This window comes from Perognathus longimembris, chromosome 21 (genome assembly GCF_023159225.1).
Source record: "Perognathus longimembris pacificus isolate PPM17 chromosome 21, ASM2315922v1, whole genome shotgun sequence".
NCBI classification, from domain to species: Eukaryota; Metazoa; Chordata; class Mammalia; order Rodentia; family Heteromyidae; genus Perognathus; species Perognathus longimembris.
Window position 1 is genome coordinate 13,400,169 of NC_063181.1, and position 24,804 is coordinate 13,424,972.

Sequence of the window (24,804 nt, forward strand, 5' to 3'; positions counted from 1 at the left end):
TCGTTTATATGCAGGAAAAAGATTCCATGATGAAACCCTTTTGGACAATAAACAGTTTAACAAAATGAGTAAGAGGAAGCTGAAATACGTCTTGTCTTCAGGTGGAGGAGAGGATGGAGGAGGAGGAAAGAGGAAAACAGTGATGGGAATGGTAGATGAATAGAGTCATAATACTCAATGTGCATACTTGAAAATGGAACTGTAAAAACGGAGGGGACACGTGTGGATAGGGGAATGATGGACCGAGTGACACTGATCAAGATGCATTGTACACACAAGTGAACATGTTAAGTGGAAACTTCTATTTACAACTACGTGAAGATAATAATGAAGAGAAAAAAGCCACAGAGCAATGAAGATTTATAAAGTTAAAATAAATAGATAGTAAGAATAAGAAAGTTGTCACTTTCCATATGCAGTGTGATTATTTAATATTAACAATAAGTCTATATGCTTATCCATTAACAGTATATTTATATGTAAATAAATGTACACCTGTAAATTTTATTTAAAATTTCCTTTTTTTCCTGGGCCTTGGGCTTGAATTCAGGGCCTTGGTGCTTTCACTGAGCCTCTTTGTGCTCAAGGTTACCATACTACCACTTGAGCCACAGTGCCACTTCTGGCTTTATCTGAGTGGTTTATTGGAGATAAGTCTCTCACCGACTTTTCTGCCTGGTCTAGCTTCCAACCGCGATCCTCAGATCTCAGCATCCTAAGTAGCTAGGATTACAGGAGTGATGGGCTGGCACTCAGCCTCTTTTTGCATTTAATTCCGCAAAATAGTCTTTCTTTAAGCAGAGATAACGTGTTCTCTTTTAAAAATAGGTTACTTTTTAAAAGTGCTCTCAGATATATTTTGAAAGTAAGGTATTAAAGTCACAATAGCAAAATAAAAGGCACAACCTTTCATCTGCTGAGAAACAATTGACTTCTTAAAGACTGCAAAATCTCCAGTGCTAATTTCCACAATTTGGAATATTATAGAATTGTGAGTAATTACTGTTATTACACTCACTGCACATATGTGAAAATGGAAGAAGGTAAGAAGGGGATGGGTGGGATTGAAATAGAGCAGGAATAATCACAAAGGTGACATTGCTCAAGATGCATTTTACTCATACATTGATTATGTTGACTTAAGCCTTCTTTGTACAAATACCCAAAGTTAATAAAAATTATAACAATAAATAAAAATAAAATCAATTCATGTCTTCTAAGGGAAAAAAAGGTTAGCCAAGAAAGTTTTCAGTAAGAAAAGATATGACAATTTTATTATAATGAACAGTTCACTTAACACTTTTTTACACTTAAAATTTACTCTACAGAAGTCTAACATAATTTAGCCAAATACAAAATAAATAATTTGTACATAATTTAAATGTCCATATATTGAGATAATATGTTAGTAATTCTAAGGTGTATAATTAAATTTGATTATAGAGAAAGCTATAGTGTGTACTAAATAAAAACAGAACCCCAGATGTCTTAATTAGAAATGCCAAAATAGGCAATAATCTGGATCTTTCTTTTTATTACTTGAAATAAAAGAAGAAAATTGATGAACCAACTTTACAAATCTTTGTTTTTAACAGATGGAATATCCTGCTATATCTAGAAAACTCCTCATTACATTGTGGCAAGGCATTTTATATTTAAAGCCATTTGATTCCTAAGTCAATCTTCCTCTCAATGTGAAGACAGCATGACATAAAGTGTGCAGGCTGTGGGTATGAAATTAGGATGTATTCATTTGCCCTGGGGGTTTAAGTGATTCTATCATTTTTTCTCTGGCTGTGAAGAACATGAGATGAGCAGAAAAGCAAAAACAGACATTATCTTAATCTAAATCAGACTGCTAATCCAAGAGTTTTGCATAAAATGTTAGCTTCCTGAAGCTTACCAAATTGATAAGAGAAAAGTAATATACTATCACCCTAAAATAGTCTTCTCAATTGGAGTTCTATTTTTAAACAGTAGATAGAACATTTATCCTGTTTAATTTTCAATGACTTACAAAAGCAAATTGAGGAATATAAACCATGGTAGAAAATGTAATTTTATGAAACATGCGCTTCAAACATTATTTCTTCACTCAAATAGTTATTGGCATCTATAAACTAATGTTATAAATTGGTTTAGAGTTTTTCCTCTCAAAAGGAATGACTAGACACATATATTATTTACTCTGTGTTCACACCTCCAGACAATATTAACAAATTCAATCTTAAACTTTCATATGGAAAAGTGTATTCTGATCGACTCAGCGGTATATAAGTGTTTATATGTTTCCAACTTTCATAAATTAAAAAAATTCAAAAGTCTTTTAATTGAGAATAACCTAAATATTTCATAATTTTATTATTCTGTATTTGGATAATTTAAATAAACATTGTAAAAAGAGTAGTTTAATATTAAAGAAAAATGCTGTTTGGTAGCATTTAGCATAATGCTATCAGTTTTTCTATTTAGATATATTTTGTTGGTCTTATGAATATTGATCAAATTAACACTTCGTGTTCTCCATATTTACAATTAGAAGAAACATAAATTTATTTTTAATCAAATTAGATCATTCGGATGATACACTTTTAGCAGTAATTATGTTTTTAATAAACCAGCTTAAAATGACTGTATCATCTTCCATAGCCTGAAATCACATAGTTGTGCTAGATTAAGTCAATTAGATATTTCTTAATTATTACCTAATTTAATATTTAATGAGTCCTAAAAGAGATAAAACATTAAAGTATGCTTTTGAATTTATATATTTGGCCTCTTATTTTTATGGCTTTGCAAAGTTTACATTCTGTGATCTCTTAATAAACATGTTTATTTTCCACATTAAAAAGATATACTATGAAGGAGCATATGGCTATAAAAACTATAAATTTACATTCATAAACCCTGCTAATATGAAAAATGCTGAGCCCTAACACTTCATAATTAATCACATCATTTATTTTCTACAAAATAAAACTTACTGTAATTTGAAATTATATGCATGTTTATGAATGTGCAAAGAAAAACAACTTCGTAGTGAAGACATGCAAGACATTATTTTGTAAGAAATATAATTTTATCCCAATATACAATGAAAAGTTTGTCCTAAGTGTGTGATGAAAACCTGAACAAATATGTTTCAAAAGTCAATAAAATCATTATTCAGTTTAAAACCTGTGAGACTTCATCGGAAAAAAATAAAACTGAAGCATGAAAAGGTTGGAGGCATGGTTCCAGTGGTAGAATGTCTGCCTAGAATATACAACGTCTTGAATTCAAACCCTAAGACATCCCGCCCCCACAAAAAAGATATAAATATGCAAACTGGCATTCTACTTTTAAATCTTTGATAAATTGCTGAAAAACATTCCTATTGTTAAATTTTAACTGAGCTTAATTATCCAGGCAGACAATACTTTCCCTGGGAACAGAGTTGTTCCAAGGGTATATTTCCTTGCAAAATATTACAGATGCTACTGGAAGCAGCATCTGAGTATAGTATAAATAGTAAAAGGTGTGTTTTTTCCCCTAAGTGAGGCAATAGATACAGCCTCACTCCCAAAGGCATTCATGCTTATCCCATTCAGAAATCTTACTGCTCCTTTCTGGTCTCAGTAATGCTTTGGCCTTCTTGTTCTGGCTTCCGCTTTCATGGAGGGCCTTGAACCAGTCCCGTAATCGATTGGCCACTTCTCTGAACTCCACATCACTGCACACTAAAAACAGAGAATTTGACAGCAGATTAGCAGAATATCAACACTTTTCTCCAAATTATGCTAATACCTTGACAGGTAACAATGGCGACAGGAAAAAGCAAGTCTAATACAATGAGTGTGACTCAGACATTTCAAAGCTAAAATTTAATGGACTTCAAACATGATACGATGGAATAGAACAATAATATTTATTTCAAAATATTTCTTTTTCTTTTCTCTGTAGGAATTGGTTTCTACACCTCTTGGAAATTCTGTTTGTTTGAGGATTCTTATTGGCATCACCCAAACATAGCTTGAATATTACTGCTGTGAATATATATGCAAAGAAAAGGTGACTGAGCAAATGAAAAAACCAAAAGGTGAAAAATTCAAAATGAATGTTGCCAATTCGTTATTGGCAATGCTGTTATTCAGAAATAATGACTAGTATGGATCAAATACACACACATACACGCACACATATACACACATTTTTGTGTATACATATATACACGTGTGTGTGTGTGTGTGTGTGTGTAGGAGTGAATAATATGCAACCTCTTTCAATTTAGTTTAACCCCATATGCCTACTGGAGCACAGAAAAGGAAAGGCATATTATTTGACATTAGGATAGACCGCAAAATATTTATGAAAGTGGTCAAATATTTTCTTGTAGAAATCTTAATATTAAGCGACTGAGGGATGCAGTCCAGAACTCTTCCCAGATTTTATGAGGCCCAGTGTCAACGTACAAATTATCATTTTTAATGAAGTTAACTTCTCCATTGTTTTCCACTGTTATGTGTCAAAAATAGCCCACAAAACGAGCAATACCAGAGTGTAATATACACATGACCAATGCTAAAGTATGGATTCTAAATTCAACAATTTGCTGCCAAAAAGTGAAAATACAAAACCATAATATTTGCCTTTGTAGAGAATATTGTTTGTACAAATTTCTTTTGTGTCTGTTGTAATTTCTTCACTCGGCATTTGTTTTTTCTAGTAATACTTTCCTTGCTCATTTGGAAAGTAATTATTAAATGATTCTAGAATATGTTGCATGTTATTTAATTAATATATATACATTGTAACATAATATAAATTATACAAATCAACATAATATAATGTAAGTAACATACTACAATTGGGATAATCTTGCCCTTGAATCCCTAGATGATACTTGGTATCCATTAGAGTGGACAGCATTGACAGTTGATTGTAGCATTCCACAATGCCATGGACAAAGTATTCTAGTCCCCATTCCATAGGAATACTAAAAAATCGACATGTCAAATACAAAGGATGTAATTACCTTCATATTTTTTTTTTTTTTTTGGCCAGTCCTGGGCCTTGGACTCAGGGCCTGAGCACTGTCCCTGGCTTCTTCCCGCTCAAGGCTAGCACTCTGCCACTTGAGCCACAGCGCCGCTTCTGGCCGTTTTCTGTATATGTGGTGCTGGGGAATCGAACCTAGGGCCTCGTGTATCTGAGGCAGGCACTCTTGCCACTAGGCTATATTCCCAGCCCTCATATTTTTTAATAACAAGATTAGCAGGCACTGACAAATACATAGAAAAATAATTCATTCTGTGCATCCTTTTTCCCAGAGAATGTACTTGTTACTTTTTTAAAACACATAGACAATGTAAAAATCTAACACCCTCTATAATCTTTTCTTAGGAAGGTACTGAAAAAGTAGGATATACTACAGAGAATACTTAATAGAGAATTCAGCTAAGAAATAGGAAAGAAAGACTAAGAGGTGAGGTCATTCCTACAGTAAAATGAGAAAAGGCGTGTTCCAGAAGACACGTTGCCTGAGAAGTGGAGATGCTGATGGTGGTTGTCAGAAAACTCTTGCCCAGGGAAAAGCAATTCATGGAATGCAGAGCTATACTTTCACCCTGAGAAACAATAAACTGTATTGAAAATCAGAGGAAATACCAGTTTTATTGAAGACAGGCTCTTGCTGAAGCTGTAAAGACAATGAATAATATGAATATCAATATTTACATAGTAATCTTCTGCCCCTATTTAAGACAACACATTTCAAGGGGCTACTCCCCTCCCTCAAGAATGAAGAAGAAACACCTGAAATACGAAAAAAATGTAGTTATGCAAATGTATAATATGTCCATAGGTAGAAATATACATATTTAGACGTAAGACATATGTGTATGTACCTCTGTAGACACCACACATATGTCAATATACGTCACTCTATATATAATATATAAACCACCTATCTATATAACATCTATCATCTATCTCTCTCTATCCATCTTTTAGTCTGTCTGTCTGTCTGTCTGTCTGTCTCTCTCTCTCAGATAGAACCAACTCCATTTAGTTCCATTTGAGAAAACTGATAGAATAAGATGTATAGTGCATGAGAAAGTTTTTGCTAAGTTTACTTTCACACCTTTAAAATTAAAAATCTGTCATGTGTTACTTAGTGTAAATAAATATTTTAAATGATTTTTGGCATGAATTGTGTTCCATGTTAGTTTTCCACAAATGCATTTCATCAAATGTATTTTCTGCAAGATGATAAAGTGTTCTTAAAAAGATTAATATGAAGTATTTTGTCTTGTTAGCAAAGGGGTTGTAATGATAGAGTGAAAGGGAATGACTACGGCAAAACTTGGGTTTTGAAGTTAAGTGAATGATATTTTAAAATAATAAGATTTTAGACTATGTACAATGGTGATCATATAATGTACATGGTTGCATGTAACACTATGGCTTGTCTTTCAACATATGCTTATGCATGTTTTGCATGGGAAAGTCTTAGCAATTAAGAATCTAATAGTGATTATTTAATAATAAAAATAATAAAGCCAGGTAAGAGCACTAATTTATTGTGATGAGTACTTCATATATATCAACATGTTTGATCTTTACCAAAACTGAAGCCTACTATCAGTATTGTAACCCCTTTGTAATAGTAGGTAACTGAGTCATAAAGAAGTGAAGAACTATCCTAGGTCAGAAAGAGGAATGGCTAGAATTAGGAATCCATAAATTAGATTTCAGGATCTGAAATCAGGCTCACTATAGCAAATCGCTCCAGACACCTAAAAATCAACAAATACTGAATGCCAAATTAGAATTAAAAAGGCCAGCATTGCTTTGCTCAAAGCTTCACCTCCATTTCTCTAAATGATGATAGAAGATGAGGTGATTATTCTTGCCGGAGTGTTACACCAGATACACATATTGTAACTATATCTTGTAAAAGAGTAAAGGAATCAAATGTCCTCTAGTTTCATACTTGATGCAATACTATCACAGAGCTCTTATTGTTCACAGTACCATATATTTCACAGCTCCTGACCAGGGCTCATGATAATACTTACTCAATATGATTGAATTCATAGTCACATACAGAGATACTACAATAGATAATGCCATTATATTTTATAAATCATGAGTTAACCTTCCCTACATATATACATACAGAAAAGTACCTAGTTTCTACAATAATAAAGCATAATTTTTACAGCATGGCATTCCTGCTTCTTTGGCTACCAAGCCCTTGATTACCCACCAACCATCCCTCAGCCGACTGGAACCAGCCAGACCTCCACCACAGGCATCTGAGAGCTGTTGGTGATTTACGGAAGTCCCCTTCAACAAGTCAATTCATATATTTTATTCCTAGTTTCCAGCAGTTCTACAGGCAAATTTATTTTCCCAGAAATAATCTCTTGCATTTATATAGCATGAAATGGTTTTTAATGAGGTCTCACATTTGATTTTAATGTCAAGCCTGGAAGGTTAGGGAAAGGATTATCTTTATTTTCAATAGCTGTGAAAGATGGGAAGCAGAAGTTAAATGACTGTCTTGAATTTTGCAGCCAGTAGTGAAGCAAAGCGGTGTTTGATCCTCATTCATCTCATATTTGTAGTCGGGAGTGAACCACAGAATAAGAGCTTATACTAACATGATAAATATCATTTTATATTAAAATTAAATACATGAAGTTGAATTTATTTAGAGTCATCAATTTTACCAAATTATTAACTAGAACATGATGTTATACAATAAGCAAGGGGGTAAAAAAGATCTGGAAGTATGTACATTTATCATATATAATATATATGCCAATGTAAGTTTCATAAACATTTTGTAATAACAACATATAGTATAACCCACAGGATGTGGATTTAAGACAATTTTAGAATATAAAAAGAAAAATAAGGAAAGGAGCCAAGAGAGGAAAAGCATAAAATAAAGGATACACTTTCTACCAAGTTTAATATATAATTTATGAGAGATCACATGCACATATAGAACACATGCATTTAAAGTTTTAATGTTTGAAATATAAAAAATTATGAGTCTGCAGGCAGGAGGGTATAAGCCAAAGTTGGCTACTAATGGTAAACAGCCTCATACCATTAGTTGGATTAAAGATAATTAAATGAATTTCAGTCTAGCATCCTATTTTCTATGTGATCATCTAACAAACAGGGCTCGATAAAGGCACTTGTACATGTGCGAGAAATCAGGGATTTTTGCACTCCATGCCACTATGAGAACTAGCTACAGTGAAATGACAAAGGACCTGAAATACAAAGACACAAGCAAGCTTCATGACAAAAGGACTGACTCCAGGAAGCATTAACACAGAACACAGTAAATGGAGGAAACGTCTCCTGAAAGAGCAAATTGATGGGCAGCTCAAGGGAGGGAGACACATGGTAGTGATGACAAGGAGAACTGTCTGAATAGTACCCATTATATAGACACGTCATAATATAGACAGAAATGATATTCTAGGATGGAATGTACTTAAAACTAAAGCCAGTACCATTATACTGAGGGCAGATAATTCACAGGCAAGGTAGTCACCCAGGGGGAAAAACTTGTATTTGAAAATGATCAACTCTACAACCCAGAAGAGTAAGAAGAAATAAGGAGAGTAAGAGGAGGTTGGTTGGGCAATGGGATTATAACTCCTTCTAAAGTATTTCTCTGATTTAACTTCAAACTTGAAGGTAGAAGTTCATGTGTCTCCCCACTTTGCATCCTATTTTCATAGAAAGGACTGAGTGATAACCACATTGGGTATAATACACATGGATAAATAAGATAGAAAGGAGGACTCTGAACATTTATTCATCATAATTGTGAAATCAAACAAAGAACTATGAATTGCTAATATACCTTATTACCTTGGAGAATTCATTTTGTCCAAATACTATGTATTGGGTAGCACTTCTGAAACTCCTAATTCAGAACAATGTCTATTATTATACTAGAAACCTGCTCCCTCCCACCAGCCAGTGTAATGTGTGAGTGATGGAATCATGAATGGATGTTGAATGTCCACATCTCAGATTCCTTAGCACTCATTACTCAAAGAGGATTGAATACACCAGGACCTGGAGGATTTTTAATGTCTTTCATAAACCCAGGGCATCCTAATGTTAGAGATCTCCAAAATGTGGTATTCCACTTAAGGTTTATTCCATATTTAGGTTTAAAAGACTTAGAGACATTTTGTATAATTTTACAAGTATGTATGGCTTTTGCCAACAATTTATTAATATAATTTAAAATTTGCAATGATTTATATGCAATCATTAGGCAAAGTCAGGACTTTTTTCAACTTAGAAATCTCATACTTTTCCTGAAATTGAATTAACTCTTACAAATATAATTGTAAAAATAAACAAAATTGATGCATATTGTATCTGATAAATCAATCATTTGCTGCTAAGGAGTACTTATTTTTCATGTGGAAGAACATGAGCCCACATAATCATTTATATTTGGTTGTGTGTACAAATTTGTATATGTGTGATTGTTGGATTACATAGGAAAAATGAAAATATCTGATTTCAGAGTAGAGTTCACATTATAAAGTGCTTTGTTTCTTCAAATCATCAGTTTAAAAGTTATTTTCACACCTTTTCCTAGATGGATTGAGAGAAGGTCCTGTCATAATGTAGCAGTCAGCTTTCTGCTATACAAAAGTGCAAAATCAGGAAAGTTGCTTTTCCAATACTCTCTTGCAAATAACACACACACACACACACACACACACACACACACACACACTCACATCAAAATATCACAGAATTATTCCTAAACAAGGATTACTTCAGTCTGAGTGTTTTATATTTAAAAATCACACTTGCACTTTAAGTGATAAATTATGAAAGTGATGTGCATGTCTTCAACATTGCTCTACATCATATAGTTTTATTGAAACATGAGCCATGATTTCTATAGGCGTTAAAGCATACTGATGCTCACAAGTGTATTTGAAACTCTGTGATTCATAAATAATTTACTTTCTGTGGGTCAGTGTAAGGATGATGGCGCTCTACACTGAAGGTACTTTGTTAAGACATTAGAGGGTACAATCTGAAATGTCGAGTCTCCAACCAGGCCTTTGGGTAACAGTAATGCATAATTCATTATAGTATGCAGTTGGTGGCATTTTGGGTTATAAAAAGGTCTTTTTCCAAAGCAAATGCAACTAAGGCGAAATCAAATGACAAAGTAGCATTCTAGGCAAGCATTTTAAAGATGACAAACTTTCTCAGAATACTAAGTATCTTGCAAAGCAGATCAATCCACTTCAGTCCAGAGAACAGGAGAAGAATGAATATTAGGTTATGACAACACCTTTACATACTATGTAACTGAATCAATGTATTTGAGACTCCGATATCTATCTTTCTTTTCTAAGGATGAAACATAACACGAAAACCTGAAACTGTCAATAAAAATTGGTAAGAATATCACCAAAATGATCTTAGAATTCCATACCTTGAGTACTTACTAACTTGCATTTTTTGGAAATAGCATTATGTTTATTAAACTGAAAATATTTAGGACTATTTCTACCCTTTTATCTACTTCATATTAAATGTTGAAACCATCAGAGGAATCATTTTTCACTAATTTTAATAGGCAATGTACGCTCTCTAGGATGTCGTGATCCATGAAGTAATTGACAAAAACTGAAAGGAAGAGGGGTTCATTGATATCGTCTGTGGAATCAGGGCTGCTGTAGAGTACGCTCCTAAACAAATGGTGACTATAGCATTGCATTGAGAGTTGGTGCTGAGGTTGGAGTGCTTCATGAATGACTTAGCTTCCTGAGGCTACAGCCTGGGTTGGTTGGGATAAAAGTATTTTGTTTTCTCACAGTTTCAGGGGACAGAAGTTCATGATCAAAGCATCAGCAAATCAGCATTCTTCTGAGGCCTTTCAGGAGGTCCCCCTCTTGCTGTGTTTTCACTTAACTGTCCTTTGGTCTGTACTGCCTGTGTTGTGTTCTAGTCATACAAGTACACCAGTCAAATTGGATTAGAGCCTGCTCATTGATCTTGCATTGCTTTAATGATTTCTATAAAGACTATCTCCAAATTTAATCTTGCTCTTAGTGTTAGAGCTTCAGTATATGAGCTACAGGTAGACACAATGCAGACCCTGACTGTACATGTGCATGTTCAAGCTACTCATTTTTTCTCAGAGACAAAAATGCAAATAAAACTATCTACCCATCACACTGCAGGTGATTTACAATAGCAATTATGTACTGTGTGTCTCAAATTGCAGAAGAAAAGATTTTTCAATAGCTTTGCCCTAAAGCAGTGATACATGTTTGAGGAGACAGAAATGTTTAACATGATGAAAGAATGTATACATATGCTGACATGACATATTACCCCACAGATATATTCAAATTTTGTGATTTTGCATCAGTTAAAAATCAATTTAATTGGGAAAAAAATCAGCTCTTCTCCTCATACACAGTTGCCTTCAGTAGGTACGTCCTTTGTACTCATGCATTCAACCAAGAATGGAAAATATAGTCATGTGTCATGTGACACTATTTTGGACAATGCTGAACCACAAATAGGATAGTGGCCCCATAGTATTAACTGCTAAGTGACAACGTGTTCTTCCTAGTTTATGACAATGCACTCTGGGATATTTATACACTAATGAAGTCTGCTAATTATATACCTCTCAGAATGCACTGGAATATTTTCAACACAATTTAATCATGCTTAACATGTATTTCCCAGAAAAATGTAATACAGTGTCATCAAAACTCAATAGTTTCTTCTTGCAACAAAACAATATTCTCTTATAAGCAATAATGTTCTGTGTGTGTGTGAGAGAGAGAGATTATGCTTCATAGAAGGAAAAATGAAATATTCCTATCACAAATGCACAAGGCTAACTAAAAGCTCAAACTTACAGGCTGGATAGATAGGCAGATGGTGGGGAAAATGGATCAATAGGAAATGCTGCTTTACTCTTATTTTTGTTTTTACTTCCTTTGGAATTCTCATTTTGTAAGTGTGGCAAGTTTTCAATATCTAAAAATTGTATTTTATGATTTGCATATTTTAAAAGCATAGCATTGTATTCTACTGTACTCATTCTTATTGGAAAGCCATTTTAAGGTCACATATATCTACAAAGAATAAAAAATAGTCTAAGATGATTTACTAGATGAGGCAATATAATACAGACTCATTCAGATTATTATTTTATCTGATAGACTAGCAGATTAATCTTTAATGGCAAAAGACAGACAGTAGAGGTTGCAGAAGGTTAGACAGTAATCAAAAATGCATATTTAATCAGATGAATTCCATTCAGGAACCTGCCAAGAACTGCTTTTAACTCTTGCATAATATTAATAGAAGGCATGTCTGCTATTGCAATCAATTCTAGTCACCATTAAGAAAATTACTGTGGAGTAAAGATGAAGTCATAAGCTCAAAGGTTGGTACATTTGGTAATCATGTAAAATCATAAAAACAGACTGCTTTGCAAGAATGACAGAAAAATCTGAGAAAAGTGGGTGAATTTTCAAGTTCATGAGGCATTAACTTCAGAAAAGTTTTTACAATAAATATAATGAAATAAGTATTCCAGTCTGTATTCTTCCTTCTACAGTATAAACACACAATTTTACAATGCATCAGACTTTTACTATTTGTGAGAAAGAACAATAAAAGCTCAATGAATTTATATTATGGGTACTAGATTCAAAGTAGTTAAGAGTTTTATAAAAGCACTGTAATTTAAAAGTAATGCTGATAAACTTCTTAAATTGTATTATATTTTAAGTAGTATGATTTCTTAGTAACCACTTTATTGCTATGTAAATGCTATGCACATAACATAAATGTTTACCCATTTATGTTTAAATGTTTATCCATTTCTAATTTGAATGAAAACACTAGGAAATATCTTTATATGTATTGTCTTAAAATATTTTATATGGCTCAAGCCTTTGTCTTGACCTTAATAATAAATTAAATCTTTTGTTTATAAAAAATACATAATACTTAAAATTTTATAAAATTTCTTTCTTACAGTTTGCCATAAATGATCATTTTGTTTTAGCAAGGTCATCTCCTTAGAGATTAATGATTTTTCAGTTAATTTATCTATAATTAAAGAGTTGCCTCCAGATAGGGAATGAGATTTCTATTGTGTATATTAATGAGTGAAATTAAATAATGGTGAAATTGAAAAGCCCTGTTCCATGAAAATATTATTTATAATAAAGAAAAATATTTTTGAAATCATAAGGATTGACTGCTCCTCTATATATTAAATATGTGAGTATATTAAATGAGCTAAACTATAGTAAAACAACATTTTAGTAAAGTTAAAAAATTGCTTGTATTATTAGTAAGTTTTCTAACAGTAATTGAGTTGTTTAAACATATAAATTCCTGTGATGAAGGTTAAAACAATTGCAATAGTATTCCAAGGACAATTCTGAGTACACTTGTAACAAGTTACAAAAAACAAGCCACTTAAAAATTGGGCAATAGGGCTGGGGATATGGCCTAGTGGCAAGAGTGCCTGCCTCATATACATGAGGCCCTGGGTTCGATTCCCCAGCACCACATATACAGAAAATGGCCAGAAGTGGCGCTGTGGCTCAAGTGGCAGAGTGCTAGCCTTGAGCAAAAAGAAGCCAGGGACAGTGCTCAGGCCCTGAGTCCAAGCCCCAGGACTGGCAAAAAAAAAAAAAAAAAAAAAAAATGGGCAATAGATCTCCATAGACATTTCTTAAAAGAAGGCAGACAGATAAATAGCAACAGTTATAATTTTTTTTTAAAAATGTCAACACTATTAATCATAGTGAATCACAAGTCAAGACACATTGCACTGTAAGAATGACTGTTATCAAAATGTCAAATGATAATTGCTGGATAGGATGTGGGGAAAAAAAGAGTCCATGCACAGGTAGTAAAATTATCCACCATTATGGAGGACTATAATATCAGTAGGTAGATTTCTAAAACACTTAAAATTGAACTATTAGATGATAAGCAAACTATCATATGATGTACAGTCTCACTGCTGATTAAGTATCTAAAGGAAATGGAATCCATGGGTCAAAGGAACATATGCACTCTATGGCTCCTACAACCATGCTCAATGTAGCCGATAAATTAAAACAAGCTAAGCGACCATCAGGTGATGGTTCATTGTGTAATGTGAGTGAAGCCAGGCCCAGCAAAACAAGTAACAACACATGATCACACTAACATGGGAATTGCACATATTTGGATCATACAATTTAACAATAAAATAGTAGTTAGCCACCAGAAACTGGGAGAGGACAAGAAAGGAAGAGGGATGAGGAAAGGATGGTCAAGGGCTGCTGGATTGTAGTCTGATGGGTCTGAGCATTCCTGGTGAGCACTTGTGCGCTGATGATGGTTATGGGTATTGGGCTGTGAATTTCAAAAAGCTAGAGTGGAATTTGGAAGTTTTGATCCTAAAGAGGTGAGACGTGGTGGGAGCAATAGATAAAATTAACCCAATTTAAACAGCATAAATGTGAACATTATATGAAAATAGTATTATAAACTCCTTAAATCTATACATTTCTTTTATATTCATTAAAACCAAATTTTAAAATGAGAACACATATGTACTTGAAATACATGTAGAATATTATGTATCATGTTTTCTTGAAGTTCAATAATCATGAATTGTCATGGATGATATGAGTTTTAAGAGTTTGGAAAGCAGTGGGGTACAGTGCAAATAATGAATAAATATGAGTATCCTGATTTCATCTTTTTCCAATGAAACATAATAGATTTTCTATTTCAGTGATTCCATTTCCTGAGATAATTAATATAAATACTAGAGTTATCATATCAGAGAAATCCAGCTGCTTATTCTCAGAGCTTCAAATTAATGTTCCATATACACATTGTGTCCATGAGCAATGTATCATAAACCTTAAAATGAAGTAAATTAAGTTACATTTTCATAAAGTAAGCCTGATCTCATTGTCATGTCACAATTAAACAGGCCACTAATACTCAGCTTGTTGGACAAAAATGAAATGACTCTCTTGATGGAAGGAACAATCAGTTTTCAGAGAGAGCTTTCAAAGTGTGGGAAGCATGCATGCTGTCACATAACATGTCAGAGTCTCATGCTGGGATTCTAAGGCCAAGGTAATGAAAGGAGAGACAGAAAAACAAATCAACAAAAACAACCTCAAGGATGGAGTGGGGGCTCTGAAATGGTATCAGTGTTCCAACAGTGCTTAAAGGAGGAACAGTACCCCTACAAATATTATACAGAACCCAGGAGATTGTCATAAGCAGACATTCATTGGAATGTAAATTACGATCAGCATACATACAACTTACAAAAATCCATCAATGGACTATAAATGTAGCTGCTATATGTAGGATATAAGTAAATAGATTGATAGGAGGAATATTTTTAACATTCCTAGTGTAGATATAATTCATTCCTGATAAATTTTTCTCCATGACTCACAAAATAAAGGGCCAGGACCATTCCCCATATTGTCATATTCAATCTTAACAGATCCTGTGCAAACTCATCTAAAGGAAAACACAAAACCTGTAACTACAGGGCTGTGCAGTCAATGTAACCCAACAGGAAAAATAAAATCCATCATGATACTTGGTGAGGCATACATTTCAGACTAATAATCTACAACTTTACTTTCGATAGGTCCAAGATAATAATAATTATGTAAATTATAGAACCAAAGAATTATTGACATAATATATAGTAATTAATCATCAGCATTATAATATATAATTATCATCAACAGAATAAAGAATAAATTATATGGGTTTAAAAAATGTAGCTGACTATATTGAATATGATCTACTGAAAGGTGTGCATATAATTAAAAAATAATATACAAGAAGCCTTCCAATAAGCCTCCAAAGTAACCACTCATTTTCATCAATATTGAGAGGAATTATACCTATTTTTTTAAAATTTTTTTTTTTGCCAGTCCTGGGCCTTGGACTCAGGGCCTGAGCACTGTCCCTGTCTTCTTTTTGCTCAAGGCTAGCACTCTGCCACTTGAGCCACAGCGCCACTTCTGGCCATTTTCTATATATATATGGTGCTGGGGAATTGAACCCAGGGCTTCATGTATATGAGGCAAGCACTCTTGCCACTAGGCCATATTCCCAGCCCCGGCATACCTATTTAAAGAAGAGAGGAACCTGAGGTTCAGTGTACTTACATATTTAACGCAAATTCACACAGCTGGCTAAAATGCAAAAAAACATGCTTCAGTTTCTTAAGACTTTCCAATTTTAAACATAAACTTTAAATTTCAAGAAACTGAATTTTTTATTTATTATAAATATAATAAATTATGGTTACTGAATGTTATGTTCTTGAATCTCTGAATATCTCAGAGGATCAAAATGCTATAGCAGTGCTGGGAATATACTAAGATGATAGATACTTGCTGGATTAGATTCCCAGAAAATAAATTAATAGTTGTTAAAAAAAAGAACATGATGTAAAAATGTGGTAGTAACTATTAAAATTTCTTCTGTTAAAGTAATTGGCTAGAAAATAAACTTAAATAACTGCTGCTTTAATGTTCATGTTTCTCATGTACCATTTCTTTGGAAATAAATGTAATTTATTTCATAGTCATTTGTATTTTCATATAAATAGCCTGTGTTCTTCTAAGAATATAAGTTACATCTTTACCATTTTAAGGCTTACAAGTGCATTGGGTCTTTGTTCATAGATGCTTTTTCCCTGTGGATATAGTTTTTTGATATGCATTGTGTTTTCAGGCTGTCTCAGATTTCTTTATATATCCTGGTTAATTACTGCTGTGAATTTCATTATTCATTCTGTTAATTTGTGCCAAAATGATTCTTATGCATCTGTACATTTTGGTCCTACAGATTTTTAATTAATTTCACTGCAATCAAGTATCATATTTTTTAAAGCATCCTGTATGATGTGTAAGGTGGCAATTTTCCAGTCTGCCAAATTTCCTTTTTATTCTGTTTTCCCACTCTGGAAGTACAAACTTCCTCTAGGGACACAAAATATCACGGTGCTGACTGCAAAGTATATTATACATAAATCAAACAGTTTGTGATAAGAGAAAAGCACCCTAATGTTAAATCATAAACATTCTTTGTAGGCTGAAAATATTTTGAAAAAAATCCATAATCCCAGAGTCTTCCCCAGACAAAATATGGAGAAAATGTAGAAGTAGATAAAGATGAAAATAAGAACAATTAAAGCCAGGTGCCAATGCCTCTCTCTGCCTGTCATCCTAGCACCTCGGGAGGCTAAGATAGGAGGATCTCCGTTCAAAGCCAGCCTCAGGTAGGAAAGTCCTGTGAGACTCTTATCTCCAAAGCCACCAGAAAACGGGAAGTGGCACTGTGGCTCAAGTGGTAGAGCGGTAGTCTTGAGCAAAAGAGCTCAGGCCCTGAGCTCAAGTCCCAGGATTGACAAAACAAAACAAAATAGAAAAAGACCCCTCAGAAGACAAGAGTCCTCTATTTTTGTGTGCAAGTGGAAAGCCTTGGTTGCAAAGTCTAGGCGCACTGGGATGGGGAGATATGATGCCCTTTATATGTAGAAGGTACTTTACTGTATGTAGGTTTCTATCTGTAGTCACTTTAAGACAGGAGGATAGTGTCAGGCTTATGATGGATTTGTGTACCCACCTTGCTTAGACTGGACCTGACACAGTGTTATGAATAGTGGCAAAAGACCCAAACTCAATGTAAGGTTAACAGGTAACCGGGAGCAGCCAGGCTATAAAATCTTCTTGCTGTTTCTCCACAGCCTTGTTCACACAGCGTCTTGTGACAGGGACCAGATGACATAAGAATGATGAGTATTGAACACAGCTGCAGTGTTTCATTCCCGGAAACTCACCCAGAGTTTAGGAAGCCTGTATCTATTATAATGGGCAATGGCTAACCCGCTCCTCTGACAAGCATAAAGCATTGATTGTTAACTTCCAAGGTGATAATTAAACCTGCCATTCTCCCGAAAGGAAATACTCTCTCTGTCTTCAAAGGCTGTTCACCACAAAGGCACCTTAAAAAGACATCCTAGAACAAAGGCAGGTTAATATCTGACTCACAAGTGCTCCCAATATTTAGAGAAATGAGTTGACCTCCACAAAGTATTGGATCCCTTCTGAAAGCAGCAGTATTTCAGGGTCTCAGAGTAATAATCAGGTCAAACCACAGTCAAGCATGGGTAGAAAACATAATTAACATAAACACATTACTCTCTCCTGAGTGGTACCTAGACAGTCTTGCTCCCTTGCATTGATAGAGACAGGAACACTAAGGAAAATTAAAATGTAAGGTCAACGAGAGAAATAAAAACAAGCCAATTCAAGTGAAAAAAAAGACTAAGAATATTAATATATGCAAAACAAGAAGGCAATTGAAAGGGCAAAGAGAAATGTTGCAAATAGTTTAAGCAGAACATTGTTTCAAGAAAATTTAACTGTAACTCAAAGATGCACAAATAAAAATGTAGACCTAATATAACACATGCAACTGGAAAAATGTGTGTGATGTGCTTGTTTCTTTTCAAAGCTTAAAAAAATATTTATTGTTATTGTGCAGTTGATGTACAGAGGGGTTACAGTTACAGAAATCAGGTACCAAGTACAATTCTTTTTGAAACGTCTTCCCTTCCCTTGTTCTCTCCCAATTTTCCCTCCTTATCCCCACCCACAAGATATATACAGTTCACTTTCCACAGAGTGTCTAGTGAGTACTACAGATGTATTTGCTTACCCTTGTTCCACAAAGTTAATTAATCTGAATAATTTCAGCAGCCACATGGCATAAATATTGTACTAAATTTTAAGAACAAGAGCTAAAGCACAGAATTAAAAATTTTCCCCAAGGCCCAGTACCAATGGCTCAGGCCTGTAATTCTATATACTGCAGGAGGCTGAGACTCTGAGGATCATGGTTCAAAGTCAGTCAAAGTCTTTGAGACTCTTACTTACAATTTGCACTAAAAAAGCCAGAAAGGCAGGTGTAGCTCAAGTATCAAACACCAGCCTTGTGTGAAAAAGCTCAGAGAGAGTACTCAGGCCCTGAGTTCAAGCCCTATAACCGCATTACTACCACACACACTCAAAACAACAACAAAAAGAAATCACACCACAGAAAGGGAATACAAGAGAATAAAAAGATATGGTTTCATATGGTATGTTGAACTACAACAATGATATGCCACTTATTTCCATAACATGGAGTTCATTTCGCTTAGCATTATCCTCTGTGATCATACGGGCATAGCTATCGGGCTATTGTGATCTTCTGCTATGTCTCTCCTAGAGATGTAGTAGTTATTTCCTCTGAAGGAAACCATAGGGTCCTTGTTTCTTTGGGTCTGGCTCACTTCACTTAGTATGATTTTTTTTTTTCCAAGTCCTTCCATTTTCTTACAAATGGGGCAATATCATTCTTTCTGATAGAGGCATAAAATTCCATTGTGTATATGTACCACATTTGCTTGATCCACTCATCTACTGAAAGGTATCTGGGTTGGTTCCATGTTTTAGCAATGACAAATTGTGCTGGGATGAACATTGTTGTGCTGGTGGCTTTAGTATGGTCTTGCTTGTAATCTTTTGGGTAGATGCCCAAAAGTGGGGCTGCTGGTTCATAGGGGAGTTCTATGTGTAGCCTTCTGAGGAACCTCCATCCTGCTTCCCAGAGTGGTTGAACAAGTTTGCATTCCCACCAACAATGTAGTAGCTACAACCCCTTCAGCATTTGTAATTATTAGTTTTCCTGATAACGGACATTCTTACTGGGGTGAGGTGGAATCTCAGTGTTGTTTTGATTTGCATTTCTTTTATGGCCAGTGATGTAGAGGAACTAGGGAAGGGAAAGGGAATATCAAAATTGAGAGACAACAGATAAAAAGACAAACCATTGCAATAAAGAGACTTACAAAACCAATTGGTATAAACCAACTGTACAACTCATGAGAGGGAGAGAACTGGGGAAGGAGGAGGTGGGGGGAGAGGGAGGAGGTAACAAGCTGGATAAGAAATGTACTTGCCTTACATTGAAACTATAATCACTCTGTACTTCACTTTGACAGTAAAGAAGAAAAAAATCTGTTCTCACCACCAAATATAATTATGTAGGCAATAAATATTTTATTCATTTGATTTAGAGATTCCACAGTACATACAAATTTCAAAACACCCTCTTGTCCATGATGAATAAGTATAATTTTTGTCAACAATGAATAAGTAAAAGAATTTGTCTTTATAACAAAAAGAAACCACACCAAAAACACCTTGTCTGAAATTATATATTCAATAAATATTTTGCCAGATTACTGCTTGAAAACCAGTCAAACCTCCTGAATTTCTCTGTAGAGTACTTACAACTATAACGGTGCTCAATAAACACTAACTCAAATTATATGACCCAAATGGTTAATGTGGTACAAGTCTTCGAGTAATATTTAGCAGTGTATTGAAACATTTTGATCCTAATTATGAAATAATTATCTTCACAAAGAAATAGCAAGATTAGATTTCTCTTACTTCTTCTGAGTTATAAAAATTTTTATTGGAGTCACAAATTATATGCTGTTCTCCATAATATAAATTTGAAATATCGTATTCATTAATTCCACTTTCTCTCTTTTGTTATTCATAAAATAGGCACAAACATCACCTGTCATACCTAATGTTTAAAGCTCCTGCTAAAATTTTCACCTAAGATTTTTACCTTTAGTATAACTTTTTTCTGGTAAAGTATATACTAAGATCCATAATGAAATTAATGAGAAAATATGCCAGATTAATCCAAGCCTTATTTCATCTACAAGACCCTTAAAATGAAAAATACAGTTAAAATAGAACCTTGTGAATTTCATAATTTTTTAAACAACTGATAGTGACTGGAAAAATGAAAATTTAACAGGAATGTGAGTTCCATTTAAAAATTCCCAAGAAAAAAATCCCTAGAAATTATTTTATTTTATTTTCTAGCACTGATTATTTTTAAATTACTTCAAATGGAGTACTCACACGAAGACCTCAATAGCTACAGAAAAATCATTTGATAAAATTCAATCCCATTAATTCGTGATAGAATCTCTTTGCAAAAAACAAATGAGAATTTCATTAGCCTGTTATTTACAAAAATGCCCACAATAAACTTTATGATTGAAGATGTAAGACTGTTTCCCCCAATATAAAAACAAGTACACATAATGCAATATGTTTGTTTTTACTATTAAATACCCAACATTTTGTTGGAAGTTTTAGTTAGAAAATAGAGGAAGAAAATTAAATAAATGCCAGAATTAGTCCAGATGGTGGTCGCTTACACCTACAATCCTAGCTACTCAAAGGCCTGAGATTTGATGGTTGTACTCCGGTGTCAGCCCTGCCAAGAATGTCTGTGAGACTCTTCCTTCCAATTACCACAAAAAGCCATAAGTGGAGCAAGCTATTGCTCAAGTACTAGAGTGCTAGCCTTGAGCACAAAGAGCTCAGGCACTGTACCCAGGCCCTGAATTCAAGCACCAGGGACTGGCACAAATAAACAAACAAACAATAACAACAAAAGTCCAGCAATGTGTACACACACACATACACTCACCTATCCAGACACATTTTACTAGAATGGAAGAGATCAGTAAAGTTGGAAGATACAAGATTAATTAAAAAAAAAACACATAAGTAGTAACTAACCATAGGCTTTCAAAAAAGTATTATCTTATTCACATGTATATCAAAAATAATAAGACACATACATAGGAAACAAATTTAACAAAACAAGCCTGAACTAATAGCACAAAACATTTCTAGAGTTGTGGCTCAATTGGTAAGATGCCAGCCCTGAGAGAAATAAAACAAAGTGAGAGCTCAAGGTCCTGAGTTCTAGGTCCAGTACATACATACACACACACACACACACACACACACACACACACACACGTTTGAATAAATGTTCTTTTTGAACATGATACAGAAATGGTTTTATTGTAGGGATCTTTTACCTCTTTTCTTAGGTTTAGGTGGAGTTGTTTCTGTATACTACTTGGAGTAAAACTATTTTCCTGATTCTTTCTCTGCCTATTGTATGTTGAGTTTATAACCTAGTACATTGAGAAAAGTATTTATCAGTTATAGGAGTTTTGTGGTTCACCTGCAGGGTATTTTAAATCTAAGGTATTATAATGTGCACACAGGGATAATTATTTGCTTATCTAAAGCTCATGGGAAAAAGTCCAAAATCACTTTATTATTTCTTATATTTAGCCAAATGTTATCCACCTGATTGTGTTAAGCTGTTTGGTTTATTTGTGGCAACATTGAGGCTTAAACCCAGGGCCTCATGCAGACCAAGCATGCCCCAACTGAGCCATACCTCCAGCTTTGTCAATACTGGCAATTTTCTAGAGCATACAACCTGAAAATTGAAATGAACTTGTCTTATGACTTCGTATTGACAGATTATATAAAGTAATTCTAAATGATGTTTTCATAAATACTGAATTTTCGACAATTGATTTAATGACTACATGTCTGCCTCCTATGGTCATTTTCTGTCTTTTGAAAAGTAAATAATAAGTGTTAATTAAGAGATTTGCTGTGTTGACTTCAGGTATGAAAAGCCCAGGACCTGAGACAGTCATTTCAATTGTTCATTGAGTCATGGAATCAAAATAAACCTAAAAGCAATTAATAAAAATGTATGACACAGAGAAATTCTTTAGTAACAAGTTATATTTTATTTATGGTACGAAAGTATTTATTTAAATTACTTATATAATGGAGCTGCTCTCAATTACCCTCAGGCATTTGAACATGACAAATAAGTCTCAGGTCAGTCAGAACAGTCAGTTTAAGTCAGAAAATGATGCTGACTGTCTTGATTCTAGGCTGGGCTACCTTTTCTGATTAACAATACATGACATCTGTGGAGTTCCTTCAAATCATCTCTCTCCCCTATATTTGGTGCCTGGTGCTCACTTCTAATCTGAGAATACTGGCCCTATTATATATCTTTATAGTAATGAAAAGGATTCTCTGTGTTCTAAGGGGAATAAATGCTAAATTCCTCCTCTATATTACACCATCATTTCTCCTGTGGGACAAATCTTTTACTAATCCACAGTCGTGAGATTTGAATTCAGGTGTGGTAAAGAAAAGTGTCACCAGATAAAGAAGCAAGGCAATTCCACAAAGCCTAGTCCTCCTGTTTTTATGATTAGAAACTAGATTCATTTTACATAGTACCTTCAATTTTTCAAAAAAATGTTTGTATATGCAAAAGCTGTCTCATTCTGTATGCTCTCAATATCCTAGAACCAGGATAAATATCAATGAATAAATTATGGAATTGAAAAAAATACAGTACCAAAAACACAGCTAAAAACTGTACTCAGTTCTAGTATTAGTTATGATACCTTATTGAGGTCATTCTGTCATTCTTAACATTGTCATAGGTAAAAATTCTCATAAGATTTTTAATATTTCATGTAAAATTTTATTTCACAATGAAACATAGGAGGCTTATCATCAGTCTTCTTAGTACAAATAATACATTTCAGAGATGTATTATTACTGCTCCTTAAAAGAAGGTACTGTTCTATTTGCGAATCCAAAAAATGACTTAACTGAAAGGGGCCATTTGTAAGTTTAGCAATGTGATTGCTCACACTAGATGTCATTTTTTTCTTTCAGTGGGTTAAGATAAAAATAATAATCCACTCTTTATTTGATGGTGTAAAGCCATCACTTTCCCATCAACACAAGACCAAGGACAAAGCTTCTTATCCTAGAAATACATGATGAGAATAAACCATATTCCGTAGGAGAGAAGTTGGTGGCATTTTAGAGTCCCCGGTGTAAAGTAATAATGGGGAAAGTTATTGCCCACATAATAAGATAACCTATACAGTATTATCTCATTCCTATGTAGCCTAGATAATAAATATTTTTCTTCTCTGGAAATAGTCAAACAAAATTGTATAATCCAAACTAAATCATTATATTTGGCAAATAACATGATTTCATAATTAAATATAATGGAAACTTTCAAAACTTTGACATAGGAAAATTAATCATTTACATTTGAAATTTTCTTTATAAAAAAGCTAAGATATCCTAATATGAAATACAGACTGTGACTAACCATTCCCTGTAGTTTTAACTTAATGTGCTAACTTGTATCAATATTACTTTAGTAAGTAGGTTGGCTGATATTGTTTACTCTTGTGATATTTAGGATTATTGCTGTTCCTTAAATATCTGTTGGAATCTGCCTTTGAGGTCATGTAGGCTGGGACTATTCTTTGTCAGAAAGTTCTTAATCATAAAATACTTTTAATCACATGTAGGGAAATACCTTGAAACATATAGGCAAACACATACAAGTCTAAAGGTTTTGTATTCCTTCTTGAGTCATCTATGGCAGTCTAGCAATGAATTCATTTATTCCTTTGATTTTTCTGTATTTATTCATAGGATTTGGTTGCAATATACAAGTTATTCTTTGCAATGTCCCATGCTAGTGTTAATTTGCATCCTAATATTTCCTTGGCCCTTCTTAAAATTTTGTCTCTTTATTGTGTTGACTTCTGTGAAAATATCTTTCTGGCTCATTAATGTACTGTTTTTTTGTTTATTTTTTTCGCATTTTTAATACATTTTTCTTTTCTTGATTTGTATTTAACTTTGTTTATCTAAAATTTTATGGTGATACTTAATTAGATGATCCTTTAGTCTAATAAATTTCCCTTTAAACAACAGT

General features: G+C 33.8%; 1 protein-coding gene across 3 annotated transcripts in view; it reads right to left on the reverse strand.

The window, feature by feature from the left end:
- The window catches only part of Spock3 (SPARC (osteonectin), cwcv and kazal like domains proteoglycan 3), a 249,197-nt gene that overhangs the window by 15,693 nt on the left and 208,700 nt on the right, over positions 1-24,804 (reverse strand). For all 3 annotated transcript variants that reach the window (XM_048330943.1, XM_048330941.1, XM_048330942.1), the window contains exon 7: positions 3,600-3,719. In XM_048330943.1, the coding sequence (XP_048186900.1) occupies positions 3,600-3,719 (120 nt within the window). The remainder of the gene's footprint in view (positions 1-3,599; positions 3,720-24,804) is intronic.